This window comes from Carettochelys insculpta, chromosome 3 (genome assembly GCF_033958435.1).
Source record: "Carettochelys insculpta isolate YL-2023 chromosome 3, ASM3395843v1, whole genome shotgun sequence".
In the NCBI taxonomy this organism is placed as follows: Eukaryota; Metazoa; Chordata; order Testudines; family Carettochelyidae; genus Carettochelys; species Carettochelys insculpta.
The window spans coordinates 133,494,887-133,514,352 of NC_134139.1; the positions used below are offsets into that span (position 1 = coordinate 133,494,887).

Sequence of the window (19,466 nt, forward strand, 5' to 3'; positions counted from 1 at the left end):
ATTATTTAAAAAAAATTCCAACAAAAGGACTGTAAGAAGTAGATATGATCATCAAGTGATGGGAAGTCCAAGAACATGGTAGATATAATCTTGATAAGAAAAAGATGGGTAACCTTAGTGCAGCAGTGTCAAAGTTTCCAAGGAGCAGATATAGATTCAAACCACAGTCTAGTGATGCATACAGACCAGTGCTCGAAGAGAAGATTAGGAAAGTAGCCACAGAGAAAGACCTAGATAAGACAGGAGAATGGATAGCCATGGTGATAGAAGAGGCAATTGAATAGACTGTTGTGGAAGAAGAAGTGGATTACACAAGAGACCTGGAAGTTGGTCCAAGAGAAGAGAGTGTTGAAAATCAGAAGGGATGTTTCGGAGAGGGTGGAACAGCAATATAGGATGAAATGCAGTGAGATAAGGAAAGTGGCCAGAAAGGATAAGGTGAAAAGGTTAGAGGAGCAGTGTGAAGATATAGAGAGGTATTATGGTGAATGTAAGACCAGAGAGGTGTATAAGATGATCAGAAATATTACTAGAAAGTGGCAGCTGAAGCAGATGGTGATCAAAGATGAGAATGAAGAGATGTTCCTGAACAAGGATAAGATTATGCAGCAATGGATGAGATATTGCACCAACCTATACAAAGCACAATTGGACCTGAGTGTCTCAGAGAGACTGGTTGAAGAACTGAAAGAGATCTCTGTGCTGAGCATCGAGTGAGACTGATATTTCAAAGGAGAAAGTAGAAAGATCAGTGAAATGACTAAAGAACAACAAAAGATCTGGAAATGATAAGAACATGGGAGAGATGATTAAATATGGCAGAGCAAGTATGATTCAGGAAATACACCGACTATGTAATATAGCATGAAAAGAAGGGAAGGCACCTAAGGAATGAAAAGATCCATGCTAGTGACAATATTCAAGAAAGGAAGTGCATTGGAGTGCAAGAACTACAGAACGATTTCCCTAATGAGTCATCTAGGCAAGGTGCTGATGGTGATACTGACGGAGGGACTAAAATCGCAGATAGAAGAACATCTAGCAGATGAGCAAGCGGGGAAACGTAGAAGTACCATACAGCAGATATTGGCACTTAGCTTGATAGAGAAAGCTTGATGAACAAATGTATACACTTGCTTTGTCAATTTTCAGCAGGCATTTGATAGTATAGATCAGAAAGTGACTTCTGTGGTGTCAGTCATACAGAGTGGATAGCAGACTGATAAGGTGGTTGAAGGATATCAATGACAAGGTGGAGGCAGCAGTAAGAATGTACGGAGAGTTGGGAAGTTGGTTTAGAACAAGTAGAGGTATGAGACAAGGAGATCCAATATCGCCAAGTATCTTCATCACACATCTCGACAGAGCAATGGACAAGATCAAGGAAGAGGTAGAAGAGATATCTGTGCATGGCATAAGAATTAACAACTTGAGGTTTGTGGATGATATAGTTATCATTAGGAAGACGAGGAGAAGCTAGTGAAAAAGGTGCAGGTGCTAAACGAGGAAGAGAAATGGTATGGGCTGATTATGAACATAGCTAAAACAAAACAATGGTATTTGGAGATAAGGAAATAGGAAGGAAGATCAGTGTAAATGGGATTGAACTGGAGAACGTAGAGAAGTTTACGTATCTAGGAAGCAACATAACATATGATCTAGACTGTAAGAAGGAAATAGCAACTAGAATAGTGAAAGTAAGAGCAAGTTTGAAGGCGGTGCATAAGATCTGGAAAAGCAAAGTGATTAGCTTAGGAACAAAGCTGAGCGTCTTGAAACGTGTATATAGAGCAGCATATTGCACAGATGTGAGACATGGGTGATAACAAAAGATTCGAAGAGAAGAATATTAGCATTCGAGAGGAGTTGTTATAGAAAGATTCTGAGAATAGGACAGATGCAGAAGGTCACCAACAAGGAATTATATAGGAAGATACAGCCGAAAAAGAATCTACTGCAAAAGTTTATACAATGGAAGCTACAGCTATTTGGGCAAATTTGCAAAATGAACGACAAATGAAAAATCAAGACCCTGGTATTCAGCAAAATAGACTGTTTGAATAGGAGTGGCAGACCCCAAAGAGAATGGATAGATTGGTACGGAGCTAATATATGGAAACTAAGCCACTCCGCACTGGACAGTGAAAGATGGAAGGAAATAGTGAAAGAGGCACCAGATACAAACGAGCACTGAGCCCATGGTTGTTGTTGTTGATGGTGATGATGGTTATCAAGGAGCAAAAAAAAAAAGTGACTCAATGTTTAGTCCTTGTCCCCTGTCAGTGGGTTCATTTCACAGCTCTTGATCCTTGATGGGCCATTGAAGAAGCTAGGCAGTGTTGATGCCAATCTGTCTGGGAGCGTCACCCAGAAATATGGCACAATGGCATATCTGCTAAGATTCCTTGCACTTTTATAATCCCGGTGTCAGAATGTCTCTCATATTCCATACAGCATCACACGAATTTATATAGTTTTTAAAGTGCAACATAAAATACATGATTGACATCCTGGAATGAAGTTTAATAAGGACAAATGCAAAGTGCTCCACTTGGGAAGGAACAGTCAATTTCACACATACAGAATGGGAAGAGACCGTCTAGGAATGACTACAGCAGAAAGGGATCTAGGGGTTATAGTGGACCACAAGCTAAATATGAGTCAACAGTGTGATGCTGTTGGGGAAAAAAAGCAAACATGATTCTTGGATGCATTAACAGGTGTGTTGTGAACAAGACATGAGAAGTCATTCTTCCGCTCTACTCTGCGCTTGTTAGGCCTCAGCTGAAGTATTCTGTCCAGTTCTGGGCACCACAGTTCAAGAAAGATGTGGAGATATTAGAGAGCATCCAGAAAAGAGTGACAAGAATGATTAAAGGTCGAGAAGATGTAACCTATGAAGAAAGGCTGAAGGAATTGGCCTTGTTTAGTTTGGAAAAGAGAAGACTGAGGGGAGACATGATAGCGGTTTTCAGGTATCTAAAAGGGCGTCATAAGGAGGAGGGAGAAAACTTGTTCTCCTTGGCCTCTGAGGATAAAAGAAGAGGCAATGGACTTAAACTGCAGCAAGGGAGGTTTAGGCTGGACTTTAGGAAAAAGTTCCTAACTGTCAGGGTGGTCAAACAGTGTAATAAATTGCCTAGGGAGGTTGTGGAATCTCCATCGCTGGAGATATTTAAGAACAGGTTAGATAGATGTCTATCAGAGATGGTTTAGACAGTACTTGGCCCTTCCATTGGGGCAGGGGGCTGTATTCGATGGCCTCTCGAGGTCCCTTCCAGTCCTAGTATTCTATGATTCTATGATAACTGGGCCAAATTTGCCCCACCCTCTTTGTCTTGTTGAATAGTCCCTTGCTTCCCACCAATTTTAATGCAATTTATTTGTGTGCCTAAGTTAATGCTAGAGTGGCTGTATCTGGGCCATTGTCTTTACAAAAGGATTCTCGTCACAATAGACAAGCCCTTATCTGGCCTTATTTTTTTCAGCTGGTACACGTGTCATTCAGTCGCTATAGCACTGGGAGCTATATGGGATCCTAGGTAGATAAATGGCAGGGCTTCAGGAGTGTTCCTTAGTGTGTGGATATGTTGACAGAATCACATGGTCTGGGACTTTTAAAGGTGCATATTGGAGGTGGGTGTCAAGCTCCCAGGAAATCCAATGGCAAATGCAGGTACCTGATTCCCTTAGGCTCCTTTGGAAAATTCTGATTGTGTGTGCATTTGAATACAGAGGAGACTCCCCACATTTGGCTTATAACACTCCCACGTGAAAGGAGGTTCAGCAACCACCCCCAATCCCACCTAGTAGAAAGCATTCACATTCTCTTGGTCCATTCTGTACTGGAGATCCCCCTTTAAGGGATATTGTGGGGGAGAAACTGCAGGGGTTGGATGGCAGTGCTGAGGATCCAGAGTTCCTGGCCATGTGGATTCATAGGGACTCATGCAAATGGTCCTGGTCTCCAGCTGGTGCCTTAGGACATGGCTTCCCATGTGGAGCTAGCTGTCTCCTGCAAAGGTGAGTGAGTGTGGGTTACAAGGGGAGGAGGAGGATGTGTTTAGATAAGGGGCTGGCCGTGCATGGCTTTGGGAGAGGGGAGGGGCTCAGGCAGGTGGCTGGGATGGCTGGCCCGCGGTAAATAAAAGAGGGTTTCTCAAAAAGCAAAAGGGGGGCGTGATGCCAAAAAGTTTGGGAACCACTGCCTTAGGAGGTGTGAACGGGGGTGGGGGAGGGCAAGTCTGAAGTGTGCAGTCTAACACTATGGCATGTTCCATGGGGATGCAATTGCCTGACCCTTTCAGAACAACTCAAGAAAAAGTTCTACTAGATTCTCCACCCATCTTCTCCCTCCTGTGAGGTTTTCCAACAGGAGGAAACAGTTGGTTCTTGGTTCTTAATTAGAAAAACCCAGGGCTGTAGTATGAGGGTTGAAGTGCTGCCTAAATCCTAATGCAAAGTGGTTGCTTATCTTGAGTTGACTTTGACTGTGACAGATCACATTAATTTGAAGCCCATTTTGCACCATGCCCAGTTCACACAGGAGCAACAGTGTTTAGTTTTAGCTCCAAACATAGTTTCTATGAAAAAATAACTTTGCAGCTGCCCAGTCTCTGAGTTGAAGGGATGGAAATATTTATCTTGCTGGGTCTGAAGCTGAGTTTTACTCCTCACCTATTGCAACACATTCTGAAATGGACCAGAACAGTATAGAGTCAGGAAGTGTATAGAACAGGGCAGAACTAGGAATTTATGTAGCCCCTTTTTTCTTCAAGATATCCCAGAAGGCCTGGCAAAACAGCAGAGTAGCAAACCTAGCAGTTTATGCTTGAGTTTGGACACCAAGGACTAGATCAGGGGTCAGCAAGGCAGAATGCTGAAATTTCACCTTTGAATCTCTATGTACAGTCCAAGTGCCAGTGGTGCTTTTTAAAATCACTAAGGCTACGTCTACACGTGAAGCCTACATCGAAGTAGCTTATTTCGATGAATAACGTCTACACGTCCTCCAGGGCTGGCAATGTCGACGTTCAACATCAATGTTGCGCAGCACCACGTCGAAATAAGCGGTGTGAGGGAACGTCTACACGCCAAAGGAGCACACATCGAAATAAGGGTGCCAGGCACAGCTGCAGACAGGGTCACAGGGCAGACTCAACAGCAAGCCACTCCCTTAAAGGTCCCCTCCCAGACACAGTTGCACTAAACAGCACAAGATCCACAGAGCCGACAACTGGTTGCAGACCCTGTGCATGCAGCATAGATCCCCAGCTGCCGCAGAAGCAGCCAGAAGCCCTGGGCTTAAGGCTGCTGCACACAGTGACCATAGAGCCCCGCAGGGGCTGGAGAGAGAGCGTCTCTCAACCCCTCAGCTGATGGCCGCCATGGCGGACCCCGCTATTTCGATGTTGCGGGACGCGGATCGGCTACACGTGCCCTACTTTGATGTTCAACTTTGAAGTAGGGTGCTATTCCCATCCCCTCATGGGGTTAGCGGCTTCGACGTCTCACCGCCTAACGTCGATGTTAACATCGAAATAGCGCCCAACATGTGTAGCTGTGACGGGCGCTATTTCGAAGTTAGTGCTGCTACTTCGAAGTAGTGTGCACGTGTAGACACGGCTTAATAGTCCTACTGACAACAGCCTTATTAACAAATAAAGACGCAGAGCTTTACCATTTAGGTGATGGTTGATAGCCTTAGCTGGTCTTTTGTTAATCCGCAGGCAACATGTTTTTGAGCAAGCTCCCGGCTGCAGGGGGCGACGAGGGGACTGGGCTGAGCTTGTGCCTCACGTGCCAATGAAAATTGGCTCTTGGGTCCCTCGTGGCACACGTGCCAGGGGTTGTTGACCCCTGGACTGGATTTTCAACAGGTATAAGGCATCGGAGAGAGATCTGTTTATGAAGATGTGGGCTAGGAGCTTTTTCAGTTATTTTTTCTCATCAGAATTTTCTGTTGCAGTCTTCAGACAGTACTAGTAACATGTTGTGCTTCTACACAGAGTACTCCAGAGATGCCCCCTTCATCAGAAGGATGGGTGTAACGAATACTCTTACAGTGTCTGTTTATCTTGGGTAGCTAGTACGGGTGCATTATCATACTTCTTGAGCACTGGTCTCTAGTGAAAATACCCTCAGAAAACCCCAGGAAAAATACAGAAATAACATTAGTCCCCTTTTACAGATGTGGCGCTGAAGCACAGAGAGATCAATGGTGGGCAAAGGGACTTCAGTAGGGTTCTGCGATTGCTTTTATAGTCACAAATGAACAGGAGATTTTAATTCACCGGAACTGGCCACCCAGTTGTTCTAAGCTAACAGTTTACCACAGGCATCCTGGCAAGTAGGGATTTGAGTAGGGATTTGAGGGGAGATGGGGCTCTGGCTTTGGGCCAGCTCAGGTAGCACACTTCATGCTTGTCGGCACAGGGGCAACCGTAAAGTGCATTGGCGATTGTGGGAGGTGCCCACTCTGAGAGCTGCAGTTTAAATTACCTTTGTGGGGCAGGTGTGTCACTGCACTTGTTCTAATTCCTGTGGAGTATCCTGCTTCTTTTTCTTGTTGAATATCTAAGAGTGAAAAGGAAAGTTTTTCTCAAGAAAAGTCTGATGACCAGGAATCAGGTTTCTTGCCATCTCTTGGGGATTATGAAGTTAGGTACAGCTCAGTGCAAGGAGTCCTGAAAAAGTGTTAAACCCCACAGAGGGCCCTAGAAGTTATGCCTGCAATGTAATTTGATGCTGTCCTATATCAGGACAGGTTGAATCTCTCTTGTGCAGCACCCTTGAGACCTGACTGGTGCTGGATGAATTTGCCAGATGGTGGGAGGTCAGTATTTTCTAGCACGTGACCAACACTTCCACTGTATACTGGGCTATGAGAAGACATTTAGGGGTAAATTACAGCTGAATAACAGCACAGAACCCTGACAGCTAGGACTGGTGGCTGTAAACAAACTTTATGGGACCACGGGAAACTTGGTCACCCCCAGGATAAGTGCTCGTCTGGCTAATTAAGATCATACTGGATTACTGTTGTTGCTGGATGAGAAAGTGCCGGATTAGAGAAGTTCAACCTTAGTAAATCCACATCTAGATGGCCAGCCAGGGGTGTGATGCCCAGCTTGCTTATGCATACTTAGGCTAGTTGGATGAAAGCCAGAATGAGTATAAATTGCAGTGTAGCTGTAGTAGAATAGGCCCCATTGTCCTGGCGCAGCCATGCCAGATGTGTTCCCCTCAGGTTCAGGCAGGTTTGGACTTGGCATGGTTGTGGTGTGCTGCAGCTGTTTTTGCTACTGTGGCTGCGCTACTGTTTGCACCCTCGCTAGATCTCAGTGAACTAGTCTGAGTATGGGTATGCGCATTGCGAATAGCCCTCTAGCTTGCAGTGTTGTTATAGCCTCTGTGATGACTTCCCTCATGGCTGTGCTGTAACGATGGCATGTCGGGGGGTGCCTGCTTACACCTCAGTCCAGAGTCCAAGCAGCTCATGCAGAAGTGTAACGGGATATATTCTTATTTCCCATTACTCCGTTCCTCAGGCCTGTAGGCATAGCCATCATCTTGTTTGCATTTGTTTTTAGAGACCTGAAAACAAAATGTCAGAAGTATGAGGTTGGGAACCCCATTTCTCATCTTGCTTGTCTGGTATTGTGCCTTAAATGTCTGAAGAGATCATCTGAGATTTGTCTCTCTCCCCCACCCCACCAACTAGGACTGCTAGCTGTGTGAGAGGAGGCCATTGGCAAGATAATGGGCAAATATAACAGTTTTTAACCTTCCCTGGACGTACCAACTGATTTAAAGGATGATGCTAGCCCGTAGCCAGAGAATGTTGATTTAAATACAGTAAAAGCCCAGTTGTCTAGCACTCGGCTAACTGGGACATTTAGTTAACCAACATGTCTGGCCAGGGCCAGTTGCCATGGGGCTGGAGTTCCAGCTGGGGCAGGCTGCCGCAGAACCAGCTGCTCCTGGGCCAGTGACCCATTGCCACAGGGCCTGCTGCCTGGCTGAGGGGGAAGGGGGCGGAGCGGGGCTGGCTGCCAGCCCCAGCTCAAATAACTGGCACATTTTATTTTTATAAAGCTTATTCTGTAATCTTGTTTTACATTTGTATTTTTGTTATGTTTCTGAAGAAAGGTTGATTCTCATTGGTCCCTAACCATTAAAACATGTTAATTTGCAACTAAATAGAGCCTTTAGACTAAATTTAGTACTCCTTTGTTAACCATTAGGATGCAGTATATCTGTGCATATTTACTTAATCAGTTATATAAGCTATGTCCACACTCAGAAATAAAGTTGAATTTATTAAAGTTGACTTTATACCACTAGATTTTATAAAGTCAGCGGTTAGTGTCCACACGTTTAGACAGTTGACATAGTGTGTCCCCATTACCTTTGTTAAGCTTAACTGTGCCAGTAGTGTATTGTGGGTACCTATCCCCCAGTTCCTATGCACCTATTGCATTCTGAGGTTCTATGCCAGTGTGTTATGGGGGAAAAGTGCATCACAAGTGGTTGTGGGTGTCTGATGTCATCATCCCAGAGTACATTGCCCTTACTCCCTGTTCCCATTGAAAACAAACCGCCAAATGCATTTTTGCGCCACTTTCTATTGCCTGCCTGGCACAAGTCAGATAAATGTAAAATGCAGAAATAAAAATCTGAAAAGTTTCAATTTGGAGCTATTGAGATGTTGTCTTTTGGTATTGTTGAAATGCTTCACTTTAACAGTGTTCATTTGATTCATGTCATTTTGACCCCGCAGCCATGTGGCATGGGGGGCAGCTGGAAAGACTGGGCTAATTCCTGCTTCCTGTTTCCAACTTCCTGCCCACCTGGAGAACAGGGGAGGTGAAAGCAATGGTCAGAATGGACAGATTGAGGGTATTGTGGGATACTTCTGGAGGCCAATAAAATTAAACTAAATAACACTGTGTCTACACTAGCATTCAGTCAACCTTGCAAATTCAGATTTGGTGTACTCCTCATGAAAAAGCTGGAGTAGAAAAGTCAATCTGTAGTGAAGACAGGTACATTATAAAATCAGCCTAACTCCCTTAAAATTGACTTTATATTCTAGTGTAGACATAGTATAATTTAACATACGTTTATGCAGTTTCTTATTTTCTGCATCTTTATCATATGAGAAAATGATGACTGGAGCATTTCTTATTTACTGGATGATGATGAAATTTCTACTCATGACTTGCATCAAGCTGCATTTGAATAGAAATTGGTATTAAATTAACAATGTGCAAAAACAGCATTTAACAGTTTTCATTTGTTAAATAGTACAGTCTGAAATGTGCTGGATATGTAAAAAAACAAGTACATCAAATTGTGCAAAGCAAGTATTATCTGTAGTTATTGAATTGAACTAATTGTTTCAAGGCTTTAGGCTTTGTCTACACCAGCACTTTTGTTGGTAAAATTTTTGTCCATCAGGGGAGTGAAAAAACACCTTTTTAGGGGTGGTTTAATTATGCCCAGTCCTCTGCCAATGACGAAAGGGGATCAAGGAGAGCAGTTGCCTCAGGACCTGATGATTCAAAGGGGCCCCAGGTTTCTGGCTGCCACCCCTGCTCCTGCAGTAGCCCTGGGCCCTTTAAATAATCACCAGAGCACCACTCCACTGGCTCTGAGGGCTGGAAGGGGTCCAGCACCACAGTCTGAGCAGCAGTGAGGACTGGCTGGCCCACCCTACACTTCTGGTTGAGGCCTCCCCTCTTCCAAGGACATGGAGCTGCCCCCACCCCACGTTGCCCAGGGGCCTGCAGAAGCTATTAGCCCCTTCCCCCACTGTGTCAGAAAGAGAGCTCTCAGTCACTCTCATCAGAATAGAGCATCTACACAAGAGACCTTGTGGGGTGAAGCTGAAGGAGTGTTGCTGTGCCATGTACACTTAAGGTCTGTAGTATAGATGTAGCCTTAGAATTAGTAGATCTCGCTCTCTCACTTCTAGTTTTTATTCACAGATTGGAAGAAGAAAACAATCCTCATTTTCAAGCTCCCTATTATTTTCTTACATTTGATTTAGTCATCGAACTGAACTAGCTGAATAAATTCAAACAAAGAACCTGCAGAAGAGGCTACTGTTGTAAAAAGCTGTATTAGGACTTCAGCAACATGGGTCAGCTTTGATGTTTTTTTTCTTGAAAGGAGGAAGTCATACATTCAATCACTAAATGCAATAAAACTGACTCAGTGTATATTCTCTGAATGCCATGAGGACAGGGGACTGGACTGGATGACCTCTTAGGATTCCTTCCATTTCTAGCTTTCTGTGATCCTGCTGCTCAGTGCATTAAGAGATGGCAGAAAGAAGGGGAGCAGGAAGGGCTGGTTGTTCTATAATATTATTGCTCAGTTAGCCAGTTGACCTGTGTAACCCACAGGTGTGGGTTCACTGTCCCTTGTAGTGGTACCTACACCACTTTCAGAGAGAAAGAATAAGTCTCCTCTACTGCCTTAACTGAGGAGGAGGTAGTTTTTAATCTCAAACTGTAGCGACACATGCACTAAGCTCTAGAGGACCCAGGGACGAGTCTGCCTGTGGGTGGCTATGCTTGCACAGGGTTACAGTGCAGTAATGACAAGTATCAGAGGGGTAGCCAGTGTCATCTGTATCTGCAAAAACAACAAGAAGTCTTGTGGCAACTTATAGACTAACATATTTTGGAGCATAAGCTTTAGTGGGCAAAGACTCTTCTGATGAAAGCTTATGCTCCAAAATATCTGTTAGTCTGTAAGGTACCACAGGACTTCTTGTTGTTAGTGCAGTAATGGCATGCATCCCTGGGAACTTTCTCTGGGCCCAAGCCAGAATTTGGCCCACATGCGGTTGCTAAAGCATAGACTCCATAACTGGGTATTTTTGGGGAGCATACAGAGTGCCAGTGAAATTGTTTCAGTGAGACACATGTTAAAAGATGCAATCCATATTTATAGTTGGGGGAGACACCTGCTGGTCTATAACTATTCACCATTTTACCATTTACAGGTGACAAGAAATACATCATGGGACCAAAGCTTTCCACTCTTGATGCCACTGTCTTTGGGCACCTGGCTCAAGCAATGTGGACATTACCGGGGACTAGACCTGAGAGACTAATTAAAGGTAAGACAATCTTAGAGATTTGTACATCTCTTTTTGGTAGCATTCTCTGCTTAGAGGCATAGGGCAGGTTTCAGGGGTGTCTTATAATATGCAGGAGAACACATGCAGGCTCATATGACATTTAAAGACAGAATGAGCCTAGAAGTTTAGCTAGAGTGTCTTGTCCTTTGATGTATTTTGTAACATTGTCTTTCTGTCCAAAGTTACCCTAATTTTCCCCTGTAAAATTCTTCACACTAGTTGCTCCTACTGCTGTAATTGGTAGCTTACTACACCGCTCTGTTTTAAATAAATCTGGCCTTTGCTCTATTAATGAATTAAAGCTTGGAAGGTGTTCACTGCTGAAATCATTGTGAATCAGATTCTGCCTTTCTTGTTTATACTGGATGGTACCATGCTCTGCAAGTAGTCCCACTGAAATCAGACCCTTAATGACTGCTGCAGATACAGGAAGAGGAAGAACTTGCCTTTTTGGATCCCAGGGTAAGTTTGGAGAACTAACAATTAGAAAAAAAAACTCCCTACGTTTTTATTGGTAAGCTGAGCACATTTGATCTGGAGTCACCTGATAAATATGAAGGCCTCCGACCCCCCAAACCATTTAACATCATCAATTTTCAGAGCAAAACTGCATACCGTAAACTGTTCTTTGTCTGGTATTTGATAAACTGGAACTCTCAATGAACTGGCAGTCTGGCCAGCCCCAGACATCCCCGTCTTACCCTGGGGGCCTCTGGCTCCTCCACTCTCTCACCCAGTGCTTACCAGCCACAGTGGCTCCCAGAGCAGTTGTGGCCCTCAGAGCAGTGCAGAAGCAGCCCCAGAGCAGCTCCCTGCCCGGTGCCCACTGCTGGAAGTGGCTGCCTTAGTGGCCACCCAGCAGCAGTTCCCTGAGCAGCCGCGCGGCAGCTGCCCCCAGAGTGGCTCCTCACCCAGAGCTTACTGCTGGCAGTGGCTCCCCGCGTGGTTAAACAGCCATGCCCAACCCCCACAAGCTGCTCCCCGCCGTGCCTACCAACAGGGTAACTGGGCAGTGGCTGAGCAGGAGCCGGCACTTGGGGGGTGGGGAGATGAACTTTGTTATCTGGTATATTTAAATATCTGGCAGCCTTCCAGTCCTGGGGCTGCCAGATATGAAAGAGTTTACTGTACTTAAAAAGTAGCACAGCATATGGTGGGGCATGGCATGAAGGTGTTTTTAATAGAAAAGGAAAAAAACTGGTTCTATATAAGGGCTAAATATTTTAATAGCATTTGGAGGAACAGAATCAAACTCAATGTTAAATGCATTTGTGAAGCACTTTGAGATTTACTGATGGAAAACACTATATATAAGAGGTCAGAAGTATTATTTATTATCGTTGGTACACTCATCCCTCGCTTTACAAGCACAGTTGGTTCCCAACTTTCTGCTCATAGGCAGAAACTTGTAAGAGGGACACTAAATTCCTATTAAACTACATGTAAAAGTCTCTGATTGGTTCCTAGGGCTCCCAACTGGGGGAAGGAGTGGCAGCAGGTGGTGCTGCTTTTGAAAGGTAAGTCAACCTTGGGTCGGGGAGGGTTAAAGGCTGGGGGTAGTTTGGGGCTGTGAGTAGGAGGGAGGGTTAAAATCTGGTGGCAGGTTGCGGGGCAGGCGGGGAGGTTCAGGCTGCCGTGGTTTGCGGCCAGCCGGGGTGGGGTCGGGCTGTGGGGCCGCAGGGGTCAGGTGGTGGGGGGGTGGGTCTGGCTGTCTGGCTGCAGGCCAATAAGGGGGTCTGGCTGGTGTGGTGTGGGACCATCGGGGGGGGAGGTCTGGCTGCAGGGGTCACAGGCAAAGCGGGGGTCTGGCCGCGGGGGAGATACAGGTGGTGGGGGGATCTGTCGCAGAGCTGTGGGGGGTACAGGTGGCCATGGAGTGGTCTGGCTGCAGGTGGGTACAGGCAGCCGCGGGGGGTACAGGCAGCTGCAGAAGAGTCTGGCCGCAGGGGGTACATACGGCGGGGGGGGGAGGGGGGGTCTAGCCACGGGGCCAGCAGGGGTCTCAGGCTGCAGGGCGCACAGGTGGCAGGGGGGTTCAGGCTGTGGGGCCGATAAGGTGGTCTGGATGCCACAGTTTAGGGCTGTGCGTATGCGGGGGCGTCAGGCGGTGGCTGGGGGGTCTAGCCACAGGGCCGGAAGGCGCTTTAGGCTGCTGCGGTTTGGGGCTGTGAGGCCGCAGAGAGTGCAGGCAGCAGTGGGGTGTCAGGCTGCGGGGCCAGCAGGGGGTCAGGCTGCAGCGGGTTGGGGCTGCAGGGCTGGTGGGGTGGGCAGACTAAGGGGGTTGGATCCACGGGGGTGGGGGTAAGGCTCGTATGAGTGGGGGAAGTTCACTCGTAAAGTGAACTAAGATGAGCGTGTCCCTCGTTTAAGCGACTACTCGTAAATGAAGTACTCATTCAACAAGGAATGAGTGTATAAGTTTCTCCTCTATGACTGAAAGACTTCAGGTAAAATTTTGGAGGACCTATGAATTTCAAGAATTAGTCTTATGTTGATCGAAACTTCAGCTCCCCGACCAAAATAATTACATGGATACTCCTGTCACCTACAATACTCTTCTACCTGATTCTCCCTTATCCAGGGGTCTGCAACTCGCGGCTCTGGAGTCACATACGGATCTTTAAGGACTTCTTTGTGTTTCCTGATGCTATAATTGCAGAGTAAAAACAAACAAACAAACAAACACAAAAAAACCCACATCCAGATTATTTTCAATAAACAGTGAACATCCAAAAGCGAACAACTCATATCTAAATATCAAATAATACGCGATCTTGAAATGTTGGATAACTCCCCCTAGCATGCTCCAGAGAGAGAGAGAAGGTTTGGGAGTGAGAGTCAGGAAGACAGTGGTATAAACGCAGACATAAAGAGTGAGGAAATAGAATATGTAAAAAGTTTGTGCATGTCCTGCAGTAACATGTATTGCCTAAAAATCATTGTGTGTGTGTTGTTCTTAAAATAGGAGATACAAAAAGTATGGTTTGATGTTATTTATAAAGGACCATCTTATATTCACATCCGCTTTGGATCTTGAATTATTGAGCTTGTTACTGAATTGAAAAAAATTGTAACAAAGAGGAAGCCGTGCTAGTCTATACACTATCAAAAGTTTGCTTACTGTTTTTGGTTCTCTGTGCCTTAAATATTGAGTCTGTTCTGGTCTGGCTATGGTCTGAAGAAGTGGGTCTGTCCCACGAAAGCTCACCTAATAAACCATTTTGCTAGTCTTTAAAGTGCTACTTGACTGCTTTTTGTTTTGAAAAAAATTGGTGGTTCTTGCTGTTTTGGTTGCCAGCCTCTGCCCCAACCAGACAGCTCTTGCATGCTATGAAATACAGCACACAATTGTTTTTCCTGGATGCACTGCTGTGTTTTGTCCTTCACTGAGGTTTTTATAATATCTTCATACATGCATAAGAAAAATACTTCCATTCCACACTTCCATCCCTAGTACCTAAGCTTGTGCTAAAAATCCCGTGTGACCGTGATGAATGCCAAATTTATCTTGCAAACAGCACTGCCATCTTGTGGTCCTAAACCAAAATTTTCCTCCAAGCTGCACTACATTTTTTTTCATTAGGACGTTGACTATGTACGGCCTAATTCTCTTTTTGTCTGTCAGATTTGTACAAATTGCATAACAGTTTTATTGTGACAGATTTATAAAATCAGTCATCTTTTTCCTTTGAGCCACTTCATGAAGATTTAATTCTAATTACTTAACTCTTTAGCTATGTTCTTACTTAATCCTTTCATGTTGACTCTGCTAGCCACAGGTACGTTAATTAAGTCACAGCCCTTCCCATTTTACATTTGACTGAACTTGTAAACAGTATGATTACCATGTTTGATTGTTTCTTTGCCTTTTGGAAAGAGATCTCTAATGCTTCCCTGGAAACAAGCCAGGAAAATTTCATTTAAGACAGCTCCTGTGAATTTTCTTCACACTCAACATAGTCACAGGATTAATGATTAGGAGTATTTACACTGGCTTATTTTACTGTGTTGCAGGTGAGCTGATTAACCTTGCTATGTACTGTGAAAGGATAAGGAGGAAATTCTGGCCAGAGTGGCACCACGATGATGATAACACCTTGTACGAATCTGAAGGCAGTAGTAGTGAAGCTAGCAAGATTCACACGCCATTGCAGGACTTCAGCTTTTATTCAAGGACAGAAACATTTGATGAGGAGGGGACAGAGAACAGTATTTCCCAAACCCCTGACACAGATTACACTGGACACTCTCTCTTTGATTCTGATGTGGAAATGGACGACTACCCAGATCATGCACAATGCAAGTAATGCATCCAAGCACCTTCCTTTTGTGTCAGAAATGCCACTTCTTGGGACCAGTGCAGCTTTCCCACGTTCCTGCCGGTGTGGAAGAGATCAGTGCTTGATGCATTTCACATCCGATTTGGACTATTTCAGCCTTATTTCATTTTGTAAATCCATTCAGATGGAGTCTAGGTTAAACAATTAGAACACAAATAGGCAAACAAGAGGTTCAGAGGCTGGCAGGATCTTTAGACCTTCATATTGCTCCTAATGAAAGCAGATTCCAAAATCATAAATGCAAACCTACCACAGATGCAACAGAGAGGTCACAGGAGCTGGTTTTTGATGAGGTTCTCATAGAAGACAGCAGCAGGTTGACAGAAAGGGAAAAGGTTTGACTGGATTTCCCCTCTCGCTCCTTGGTAAGCAGCGGTTGCACTGTGGTTACATGCAAAACTAATCAGATACTTTTACATGGTTGCACCAGGTGCCCAGGGGTGCTTTATTCAACAGCTTCTTGAACTCTGGTTGTGTATGCTGTGTGTGAATGTGTGCAGGAGAGGAGCAGGTATCTGGTCTCCAGTGCTTTCACTGATGGCCAGTTATTAAAGGCGAGAAGAAAATACAGTAATGAAAAAAGCACCATTTTATAATTCCTATATTGTACAATAACTTGAAATCTTTCAGTTTTATAACTTTTTTAGGTTAAAGGGACACTTTGAAGTATTCATTACTTAATAATCCACAGATGATTGCTTAGAAGGACTCTTGGCTAAACCGCATCTCAGGTTTATCTACTCAACTCATCCAAATTCCCCTGGGAGTTTTGATTATGTTAAATGTTCTTTTCCACTTCCTGCTGCAAACTGTTGTGTGGTATTGTCAGGCCCTCTTAAACAGCTAGAGTGCCCTGCCCCCAAATCAGCTGCATTGCAGTGCTAAGTAAAGTCAAGATACCAGATCCTCTCAGTAAATACCAGAGTAGAACTCAGCTCACCCAGCCTTCTCCCCAAGCCATGTTATCTACACTGTGCTGAACCCTGGGCGCTGGTATACACTCCCTCAAGCCAGGTGGGTGGGAGGTGGGATTATAGAACTAACTGACTATTCCAGTCCCCCCATGTGGTTTCCTCCATGCCAGATGAATATTCAGATTAAAGCAGATTTAAGTCCCCTTTGCTTCAACCTACTGAGGCTGGGACTCTGGCCATTTTAAGTACAGACTGAACCTCTCTAGTCTAGCACTTTCTCATCCAGCAACATCTGTAATTGGGCATGATTTTAGTTAGCCAGACTAGCACTTTTCATGGGTATGGCCAAGTTTCCAGTGGTCCTGTAAAGTTTGTTTATGACCACCAGGCCTGGTTCTCAGGGTTCTGTGCTGTTATTTAGCTGTAATTTACCCCTAAATGTCTTCTAAGGGCCCGGTAAGCAGTGGAAATGTTGTTAGTGCTGCTAGACAATATTGACCTCCTGTGGTATGGCAAATTCTCTTGTTTGGCACCGGTCGGGTCCCAAGGGTGCTGGATTAGAGAGGTTCAGCCTGTAGTATTAATAGCTAGAAATCCACATACGTTTCTTTGCAGAACTGTTTTTTACCCCCTTCATGCCACAGGTGCTCATACACGCTTGTTTTAGACCCTCATCATGAAAATCCTTGTCGACCTGCTTTTCTTTACCCACGTGAGGAATCCCAGTGGAGTCACTTAAATTTTAAGTTACGTGTCTACAGCTGGCACTGACTGACTGACTGAGTTCCTGCAGAGAAAAAGCATATGTGGAATTAAAGGATGCCATGGTGTTTGTGAATGTATTTTTGAAAAAATCTGATTTTTGGCTCTGTGAACCTTGACTGTGTCTCTCAACCTGTTTTAAGTATGGCTTTGGTGGTGCAGGAAAAATGTTGTTCCATGAACAGGATCACTTTGCAACATTATTACTATTACAGATGATAATTATCTTGTTTCTGTAGTTTGTATTATTGGCAATTAGGGGCAAAAGAAGCAGTTAAGGATGCTGTTAGTTATTTGTTATAACTTCTCCTAATCCCGCGAAGTCAAAATAAATGGAGGAGTTTCCTAAAGCTTTAAAAGAAGTCCATCTTTCTGGGGATCTTTTCACTAATTGTGAAGACATCCTCTAGCTAGGAAGATGCCTGTTACAGGAATCCCAAGCTGTCTGTCAGTCTGGAACAGGAGAGTCATAGTGCACATGTAGAGACCCACAATCAGCATGGTGACTGCTCCTTGTGTTTAGGTGGGAAGAGCTATTATAAAGACAGCTGATGACTTGCGTAGAGTGAGATGCATAGTTTTCTATTTGTTTCTTAAAATAGGCCCGGCATTCCTATGCAGTGAGGCTTTTATCTAATATTTCCAATCTCATAGATGAGTACTATCCTTAAAAAGAATATAAGCCAGGGATAGGCAACCACCAATAGTAAGTAGGACAAATGAATGACCCTCCCTTGACTTCAGTGGAATAGCCCATGGGTCATTGGGGCTCAACCTATGGCCTTTGGCCCCTCTGCCCGTCCCCTGCCCCTATGCACCTCTCACTCACTGGGGCACCAGAGCCCCACACTTACCTTCTCCTTCTCCTCCCTCCTAGAAGTTTCGGAGTGCCATGAATTGCCTGATTCGCTCTCAGTCCCTGCTCCCCTTCCCTCCCAGAGCTGGAATGCCATAAATCAGCTGTTGGCAGCATTCCAGCTCTGGGAGGGAGGGGGAGGAGTGGGGATGAAGTGTGAATCAGGTGGCTCAGGTTCTCCAAAAGTTCTGGGAGGGAAAGGGAGGAGTAGGAAGCGCAGGGCTCCCCACTGTATGAAGCACGTGTGGGAGAGAGCAGCCAGAAGGTCCACAGCTGTAAGCTATAGTTGACTTGCAGATGACTAAGAGGAAGCTGCAGTTCAAGCATTTAGGAATCTTGCCAGAAAACTGAGCATAAAATAGGATGCAAGGGGTAAAGCCTTGGGACCAAAAAGGTGGATGTGCTTGGTTGATCAGAGATGCCGTTGGAACCTCTGACTGATCATTCAATCTAAGTGAAATTCAGAAGTTGACTTCTGGTTGAAAGAGTTCCATTTGACAAAGCAACTTTATTCTTCAAACACGTCTGATGTGATGGGGAAATTGGTTCATATCTGTTTTGTTTTTGTTTATATGTTGATTTGCTTTTCAAAGGCAGTGTTTTCTTCAACTTTTTGATGTCAGGTGCTTGAGTTTCAGATCTGGACTTCTCTGCTGGAAACAGATGTCACATTAATAAGCAACCGTAGCTAAAAGATTAACTGAATTATAAGGCACCTTTATCTTCCCCAGTTGCACAGGCTAGCAAATTTGCCTATGACTATGCTGTCTGTCTGCCACATCACAAAAGGGAAAGGACCCAACCTAACCAGAAGTCAAAGGATTAACTTTTCCTCTCTCCATTCATGGAGTGCAATTTGGATCCCACATTCAGGAACCACTGAAATGAAGGAAATTAGACTGATGTAACACCATTGACAGAATAAAGCAAGCAGTGCTCTAGCACCATAAAGATTAGCAATTTTATTTATTGGGGCATGAGGTTTTGTGGGAAAGACCCACTTCTTCAGATTCTGGAGCAGAACTGAGAGAAAACGGTTTTCCTCTCAGTTCTGCTCCAGAATCTGAAGAAGTGGGTCTTTCCCATGAAAGATCATGCCCTAATGAATAATAATGCCGGTCTTTAAGGTGCTGCAGGACTGTTGCTTTTCTTTGCGAAGATGCAGACTAACATGTCTACCTCTCTGAGACCACTGAGAGATTAGCATCCTGTCTATCAAGTTCTGAGGTGTCTGAATTCTTTCCAGTTCCTGACTTCCAGCCTACCTGCATGCCATGGAGGGTAGGTAAAAGAGACAAAGGGAGTCATTGACTCCCCTGGTTCTTAGTAAGCCACCACACCCCTCTTCCTTTCCCTATTCTGAGCATTCCTGAAGGCTCCCAATGCAGACTGGTGACTTTTCCCTGGAAGTGGATCTGTTAACTTTAAAGTGAAAAGCC

The 19,466-nt window shown here is 44.7% G+C and overlaps 1 protein-coding gene across 1 annotated transcript in view; it reads left to right on the top strand.

The window, feature by feature from the left end:
- FAXC (failed axon connections homolog, metaxin like GST domain containing) overlaps positions 1–16,192 on the top strand; it is a 48,309-nt gene extending 32,117 nt beyond the window's left edge. The window contains exons 5-6 of the mRNA XM_074988841.1: positions 11,018–11,134; positions 15,170–16,192. Coding sequence (XP_074844942.1) covers positions 11,018–11,134; positions 15,170–15,462 — 410 coding nt within the window. The 3' untranslated portion in view covers positions 15,463–16,192. The remainder of the gene's footprint in view (positions 1–11,017; positions 11,135–15,169) is intronic.
- The last annotated feature ends 3,274 nt before the right edge of the window (positions 16,193–19,466 follow it).